General features: G+C 39.2%; 1 protein-coding gene across 1 annotated transcript; it reads left to right on the top strand.

Annotated features, from left to right (window-relative positions):
* Window positions 1-5,035: 5,035 nt before the first annotated feature.
* LOC139478850 (uncharacterized) lies at window positions 5,036-5,977 on the top strand. Its single transcript, XM_071261514.1, has one exon. It carries the CDS (start codon window positions 5,036-5,038, stop codon window positions 5,975-5,977), a length of 942 nt encoding a protein of 313 aa, XP_071117615.1.
* Window positions 5,978-8,561: the final 2,584 nt, after the last annotated feature.

Here is an 8,561-nt window from a genome sequence, read left to right as displayed (position 1 = left end):
TTGTGGCTGCAAAGACTTATTATCCCCCGCCCAAAGAAGATGGCGGGGGATGTAGAAACGGGCTCCGTCCGTCCGTCCTTCCGTCTGTCCGCCATGTTTCGTTTTCCGGAGCATAACTCATAAACTGTATACTTTTCATCAAACTTTGCAGGTCTGTCAGGTACATGCTGAACTGGTGCCTTTTGCTATTGAGAAATTTTAGAAATTTTCATGTATTACGTTTCCATGGCAACAAGGTGGACTTAGGTTCTGTGAGGGTAGGGTTCGTTTCCGGAGCATAACTCATAAACCGTTCAATATTTTTTCATCAAACTTTGCAGGTCTGTCAGGTACATGCTGAATTGGAACCTTTTGCTATTGAGACATTTTAGAAATTTTTATTTTTTACGTTTCCATGGCAACAAGATGGACTTAGATTCTGTGAGGGTTGGGTTCGTTTCCGGAGAATAACTCATAAACCGTTCAAAAATTTTATCATACAAGGTGGAACTCATCTTTTTTCTAAAATTTCCATGAAAAGTTCTGCCTCGGTTAAAAAAGGTTAGGGTTTGTTTAGATTTAATTATGTCATAAATTCTGCAACAGGGGCGGGGGATATAGCCACGTGAGTAGCAAACTCTTGTAATACTGGTACCACCCTGTACGTCACAGTTCACTTATCTGTAGACAATAACAACCTTTGTCAATTATTCAAATATGGACAAAATATTATGAACAGTCTAATACCAACATTAAACTCATTATGGATGTTGTCGAAGCATATGCAAAACAAATGTGCAAAAAGAGAAGAGGAACATGTTGAATGTCTTTCAGAGTAGGTTAAGTGCGTGATGATGTCATTGGTAGAATGTACAAACTGAACAAGAGGAAACGGAATTGGATAAACCATTCTGATCCAGCCAGCTGTCATCCAAAGTAAAGCAGCCCTACAAGAAAATGTTGTTGTTGTTCTCACCGACAAGGTCTCAAATAGCATCACCCTAGCAAGCATCACTACATTCATTGTTTTATCAAAGAATGTCACATATAATGTAGGTGCTAACTGAGAAAGAAATCTGCCAAAACCACTCATCAATTTGTTTATTTGTTTTTTTTTATTGTTTAACGCCGCACCCAGCAATATCCCAGGTATATGACGGTGGTCTGTAAATAATCGATTTGGACCAGACCATCCAGTGACTGACATAATTAGCATCGATCACTCATTTGGGATACAATGACATGCATCAACAAGGTTAGTGAACCTGACCACCCGTTCCCGTCAAGCATAGTCGACTCTTACGGCAAGCATTGGTTGCTGAAGAGCTATTCTCTTCCCAGATCTTCAACTCAACAGAACAATTAACTTTTTACTTGACTCTAAAATCTTAAGACATGTTCATTCCTCATTTATTTTACTGGATTCAAAACCTCCATAAATTGTCCAGTAACCCTAATTCTTAATGCAATCAATGAATGACTTTCTATATATTCATAGAAGGTATTTGAAGTGGAATTAAAAATACAATACTTTCAGGATTTAACGTTGTTCAGATTTGCAGGTACTGGCAAAACGTGATGGAACGTTCATAGTTAGCCAATACTTATAGCTGAAATGAGGTTCTCTTAAGTACCGTTCGCTGTCCATAGCACAACCAATGTACACCGCCTTCATCACTGCACATATCAAAATATGCAATGCCCAGATCGCAAAATATGTACACTGCCGACATTTCAACATATTTACCATGCCAATATCCACTCAGCAAATTACTACAAGGAACCTTCAACATACTACGTAATTCGTAAAATATCAATATTCAACAAACTTTGGCGCCTCTGACGAGGTGCATGTCAGAGTGTCTGACCAGGCTGAAAAGCAGAGCCATCCCACCGCCGATGACTCGAGCACGACAGGCCGCATTTCTTCATATCAGATTGATTGAAAAAGGTGAAAAGCAGAATTTGCTGTTTTGGGGACTCGAATCTAGAAATGTCCTTAATAAATCCTTTACTCGTATCGAAGCATCACATGGAGATTAACTTGATAAACCGGTGAAAATGGCCGCTCTTTCCTTCTCAGTCTGTAGGGTAAACAAGCCATTTATGATGTTGACATTGAGTCACTATTACAATGTTATGTGAGAAATAAACCTTAGTTTATTTTAATTTAAACGGCAATGCCATGGCATCTGATTTACTGTCCATTTATTTAACAGTCAAGGGGAGACAATCCAGACTGTCAGTGGCTGATTATGCTGTAAGCGGTATTTGTTTTTTATTGTTGCAAGGGACACGTCACAGGCGCCAAACGTAACTTGCAAACTACACGTTGTGCAGGTGATTTTTCTCAGTCTGTTTGTTTAAATTCACTCAAAGAAGAATGTCTGTGAATAATAAAGGCGAAGGAAACGAACAGCCAAGTCAGTTCGACTTTCGACAATGGTGCAGTGACAGCCATCTGAACAGTAAGACCGCACAAATTTTGAATGACGAAGACATTGATAGTCCAGATGCGTTGTGCTTGATGTCACTAGATGACATTACTGAACTAAGATTGTCCGTAGGTCAGTGGAACATCCTAATTCAAGCAATAAAACAATTGAAATCGCCGCAACCAGTACAGTCGCTGCCGTCGCCTGTCACAACAAAAACACTTGCGGGTGACAAACAGTTGAGTGACCTTGTAAACAGCTTGTCGGATGTACACCTCAAAGACTTCCTAGACCACACCACATCGTTAGACATGGGACAACCCGGAAATGCTTCACTACAGGGACGAGGTGAGAAACCACTTCTAATTCCTGACTTTGTATCTAAGCCCAGGTCATCAATGACCAGCGAAGAGACGCCTATAGTAGGTGATGGGTCAGCACAGCTGTATCTAAGGTCGTCGAGGGGGAAACCCCTTCCAGAACATGTGCCATTATCACAGTGGGTTTCAGCCAATGTCCGTATTTTGTCAAAATTGATCGACCACAGGAAAGCAGGTATTGATGAAATTAAGGACTATCTGGAATACTCAGCTCAAATTGGGGATCTCTGTCAAACATATACTATCCCTTCAGTTATGCTTCTTGACAACGCACACAGATTGAGACAAGCACAGACCCAGTGCGGCTGGAGTGAAATATCGTTCCATGACCTATTCTACTTTTTAGAAAAGAGAACATTCCAACCCCGAAAAGCAAACTCATTTCAGAATGCCCATTCCAGCTCTCAGAGTGACAATCGTCCAACAGATGAGTCAGGCAGATCCATTTGCATTAATTACCAGCACCCCTCGGGTTGTAAGTTCCCAAACTGCAAGTATGCACACACATGTATAGTACCAGGCTGCAAGCAAAGGCATCCCCAGTTTGAACACCAGGATATCCCACCACGGTTTCGTACCTATAAACAATAAAGTCTCCAGCCCAATAGGGAATTGTACTAACGTGTGGGAAAGGGAATTAGAAGAGGACAGTGATTGTGAGTTTTTGATTGATGGGATCAAAAATGGTTTCTGGATTATTGAAAAAAATGTAACAATTAGTGATGTTCTTTGTAAAAACTACAAGTCTGCCACAGATGAGTCTGTACGAACAGTTGTTGAAGACCAAATTTCAGAGGAAATCAGCCGAGGCAATTATGTTATTGTAGACAGAAAACCAAAGCTTGTTAGTAGCTTGGGAGCAATACCAAAAGGCACTGGGAAGGTACGCTTAATTCATGATTGCTCTAGACCATGTGATCTCAGCCTCAATGATTATGCAACGACACAATCTTTTAAATATCAAACCATTGACGAAGCAATCAAACTTCTGCCGAGGGGTGGATACATGGCAAAACTGGATCTGAAAAATGCTTACCGTGTGGTGCCGTTACATCCTGACTGCTATGAAGCTACCGGCCTGCTGTGGCAGTTCAAAAACTCAAGACTTCCAGTCTACATGATTGACACAAAGCTCCCATTTGGAGCTTCCAAGAGCCCTGAGATATTTAGCCGTTTGTCGTCATCTGTTCGTAGAATGTTAAGGCGCAGAGGTTTTGTGGTAGTTGTATACCTTGATGATTTTCTATGCATTGCAAAAACAAACTCTGAGTGTTGGAAAGCCTTCAGGACATTGAGAAGATTATTGACCGATCTAGGTTTTGCTATAAATGAAAGCAAAACGGTTGAACCTACTCAGAAACTGACTTTCCTAGGGATAGAGATTGACTCTACTACCTGTACCTTATCCTTACCTGCGGATAAATTGCTTGACTTGAAGCACATATTAGGGAAGTGGGTGACGAAAAAGAAAGCAACAAAGCGTCAACTTCAGGAAATTGTAGGTAAATTGAATTGGGCAGCACAGGTAGTTCATGGAGGGCGCACATTTATGCGCAGATTAATTGACTTATGTAATACCCTTAAAAAACCCAATCACCATACCAGGCTGAATGTATGCGCAAAGGCTGATATCAAGTGGTGGCATGAATTTTGTGAATGTTTTAATGGTACTGTGAAATTTATTGAAAATGAACCGGTGCCCGCAGCAAAGTTCTCCACGGATGCCTGCAGTGATGGTGGCGCAGCATGTTTCGGCCCTGACTGGGTCTATTATAATTGGCATACAGACTTCCCATTTGTTGAACATTTACACATCAATGTGAAAGAGTTGTTCACTGTGTATTTAGCAGTCAAACGCTGGTGTGTAACCTGGACAGACAAACATATCATTGTCTACACAGACAATACTTATACTATGCATACCCTTAACAAAGGTACTAGTCGTGACCGATTAGCCATGCGTTGGCTGCGCAAGATATTCTGGTTTTCTGCTGTGTATAACTTTAAATTTTCAGCCAGATATATCCCAGGCAAAGATAACCTTGCAGCTGACTCTCTGAGCAGGTTGCACAATGTTACATTTCTTTATATATCAATACAGTTTATTCCGTTCTATTGGTTGTGTTGTGAAACTTGTTACAGGAAGTATATTCTAGTGCCAGCATCCTCACACGTATCCAAACTAACTTTGTCCTATCTACAGGGCAAGTGGCTCAACAGTGGCGACACCTATATAGCGAGATGCAGCAGTTTCGACGGGCAACATATGCCGAAACTACTAAGCGCACATATTCCTCAATGAAAACTGCATATCTGAGATTCTGTTTGTACTTTAGTAGGACACCAGTTCCAGCCGACCGCATGACAGTACTGCTTTACAGAGTGTTCCTAACAAGATCCCTTTCAGCAACTAGTATTCCAGGATATATGAATATCATTCGCCTGCTTCATCTTGAGGTGGGGTTACCAAACCCCTTGGAGACATGGGAACAAAAGGCCCTGCACAAAGGTATCTTAAGACTAAAAGGTACACCAACGAAACAAAAACTTCCTATAAAACCAGATATACTAAGGCGGATGCACAGTCATATGGACATGTCAGAACCATTCCTGGTAGCTTTTTGGGCAGCCTGCATCATTGCGTTTTTCTGTTTCTTGAGGAAATCTACCATGCTCCCTGAAACTAGAGGCAGTGGTTCAAGAAAGCAGACCTACTTGAGTCTGCACGATGCCAAGATTTCCCCTGACAAAGATAGTGCCATGATTACTGTCAGACACACAAAAACTATACAGTTTGGTCAGCGAGTGTTAAAGTTACCGCTGGCTAGGGAACCCGACTCTGTGCTTTGTCCTGTTAAAGCACTTGAACATTTGCTTTCACAATATAGTGAAGAACTTCAACATTCAAATGCACCTTTGTTTTCATATGTGGACAGAAGTGGAGTCCTCAAGAGTTTAACTTACAGAAGTTTTGTTAAAACATTGAAATATTATCTGGACAAATGTGGTTATGATTCTGGTGCATACAGCGGTCACTCTTTCCGCAGAGGCGGATGTTCCTATGCATTTGACATTGGCATTCCACCCTTGCTTATAAAGCTACGTGGTGATTGGCGCTCCAATGCATATGAGCGCTATGTTACAGTGTATGCTCAATCTCTCAGTGCAGGGATAGTGAACTAAGTTAAACCACAGAACTTTCACCAGGTTATTCCTCTTGGGGGGTTTGGAGGTTTTATGTTTCGATTAAACATTTGTCATTATTAAATGACCTTTGCCCCCAAGAGGAATCGTTTGTTTTCCTTTTCCAGCCCATATGGCACTAGCGCTGGGTTTCTTGTTGTTTGTCGTTTAAGACAATTACTTTGTCCGTGTGCTACTAGCATATCAACCAAGGATTGGATGATGGAGTTTAAGATGTTCAAAAAAATACGTGATGAGCAAGCATCACAACTTGAAGGTGATTACGCATATGAAGAAATTGTAAGGGGTCTGAAGTGTTTAAACAATTAGAAAAGTCTAGGCACTGGTTGATTTACTAACGAGTTTCTGAAGTTCTTATTGGAATGACTTAAGAACATTTCTAATCCGCTCTTTAATTCAAACCTATGTAGATAGCAAGTTAACTGTAACTAAAAAAATTGGTTTAATTTAATCAAAAAGGCAATAACCGAAACAATATTTTTTTGAAGATGGCGTACGCGTCCTATCTCATTGCTGTCTGCAGTTTACTAAGTTTCATCATTTATTATTTCTCATAGGATTAAATGAGTATCATAAAGGTATATTGTCCCGCTATTATGAAAAGGAATAAACATCGGTAACGTAGAATATCTCTTACATCAGTTTGCAGGCGACACAACCTATACTTTAGATGATTGAGAACATGCGACCACTTGTGAAAGTGCTAATTATTTTGTTAGACTCTCCGATATAACAGTAAATATAGATAAAACAATAATTATATGTGCAGGTCAGAAAAAAGACATTCTCTTAATGGAAACAGAACTTGGATCAGAGCACATATGAATTACTTGTAATCAAATTTGGTTAACTCATAACTTATCATATCCTAACAGAAACACTTTTCTAACATTGCATTTCATTCCAAAACTCAGTCACTTGTTTTCATCTCTTCCAACTCCGCAGGGAAAAGACTTACTGAAGATTTCCAACGTAAGTGTTTTGGATGTATATGGGGGAGGAAACAAGACGAAGAGAGAACAGCTAGTTTTCGCATTTAAAACAATAGTCACTTCAATGATCCTAAACTGACAGAAATAATACAGTCTAAAAAATGAACAAAGATAAGGAGATTCTTTAAACAGTCTGCGAAGTGGGACCAGCTTGTTGCTAAGAATCTGCCTTAGTTCCGAAATAATGTTTCAATAAAATTGTCAAAATCTAAAGAATGTTATTGTGCAATTAGTACGAGACAACTATTACAGTGATATCCTTTCTGCTTGATGGGACTTTAAAGCCAGTTCAAACTCTTCGGAAACTCTCAGCACTAGTTTAAAACCCGAAAATATTTGGTACAATGAAATATCCGAAATGACAACAATCTACTTCTCAAGATTGAATGAAGAGGGAATTTGATACCGAAATAATATTTTAGATTTTTCAGGACATGTTTTGACCTGTCAAAGTTTTCTAATAAGTATCAGTTAAATACAGGTGAGTTGTAAGCTAAATCAAAATTAGCTGTATTCTGAACTCCACTGACCTAAATAAATCTCATGTATTAAAAACAAAAAAAGAAACAGTATTACTACAGAATATAAATTTCGAAAAGCAAAGCTTAAAGAGTAATCAACATTGTAGAAAATTAGAAGCAATCCTGGATAAAAATATATGTTTGGCGAAATCTTGCCTTTCTACGGCCATGTACCTTTCAGATGTTCACGTGATACTTCTTTGGAATGGTTTCAGTATAACATCTTGCATCACATTTTACCTACTAATTCTAGATTTGTAAAAAAGGGAATAACAGCAATGATACTTGCAGCTATTGTTCAATTGTGACCAGAAACGGCACCGCATATCTTTTCCGATTGTTGCAGGGTAACACTGATCTGGCAGGATCTGATGATTTGGATTTTTACAAAAATATATGTTTGGATACAATTTACCAATAACAGATTTTACTCGGATTCCCCGAAGGAAAAAAACGACTTGTAAAATGTGATACCATTGCTCTTCAAAGAACTGATATTCAAATATAGAATCCCAGAAAGAAGTCCAACTTTCCAGTTCCTACAATGGGAATTGCATCAATATTATATCGTTACATTAATGTGCGGCAATTGTTAGCTCAAAATTGGATATCGTTAACACATTCTGGTCTTCCTCCCATCTCTTGTTTAATTGATTCACTTTGGCCAATTTATATACATGATAAAATCATCTTGTGTTGTATAATAACTGGACATGTATATATAAAATGCAACCAAACTCTTACAAAAAAAATCATTAAAAAGTTTATCTACATTATCAACGGTGACTTTTGCAGAAGACATTCATGAATCTCAGTAACAAGCGAACACAATATCTGTGTCCTCTGGCCAATACACCTATGAACATCACAAAAATGTTGCACCGGAAGGCTTAACACTGGCAACCAGCAGCAACACAGCACACAGCCCCGTCATGATCTAGTGGCTCACATAAGGAAACACATACTAGACATGTGACTTGGATTTTGTGAAGGTTGAGAAATATTAATGTGCAACATTACTGCCGTATTTCAGTTGGCCATATGAAACAG

This window comes from Haliotis cracherodii, unplaced genomic scaffold (genome assembly GCF_022045235.1).
Source record: "Haliotis cracherodii isolate W230 unplaced genomic scaffold, xgHalCrac1.p SCAF_4, whole genome shotgun sequence".
Lineage (NCBI taxonomy): Eukaryota > Metazoa > Mollusca > Gastropoda > Lepetellida > Haliotidae > Haliotis > Haliotis cracherodii.
The sequence above is the reverse complement of the archived record's forward strand: the minus strand, read 5'-3'. Positions and strand labels throughout refer to the sequence as shown.

Bases quoted from the DNA above. Each gene is read 5' to 3' on its own strand.
- LOC139478850 (XM_071261514.1), top strand. From the start codon at position 5,036: ATGCAGCAGTTTCGACGGGCAACATATGCCGAAACTACTAAGCGCACA.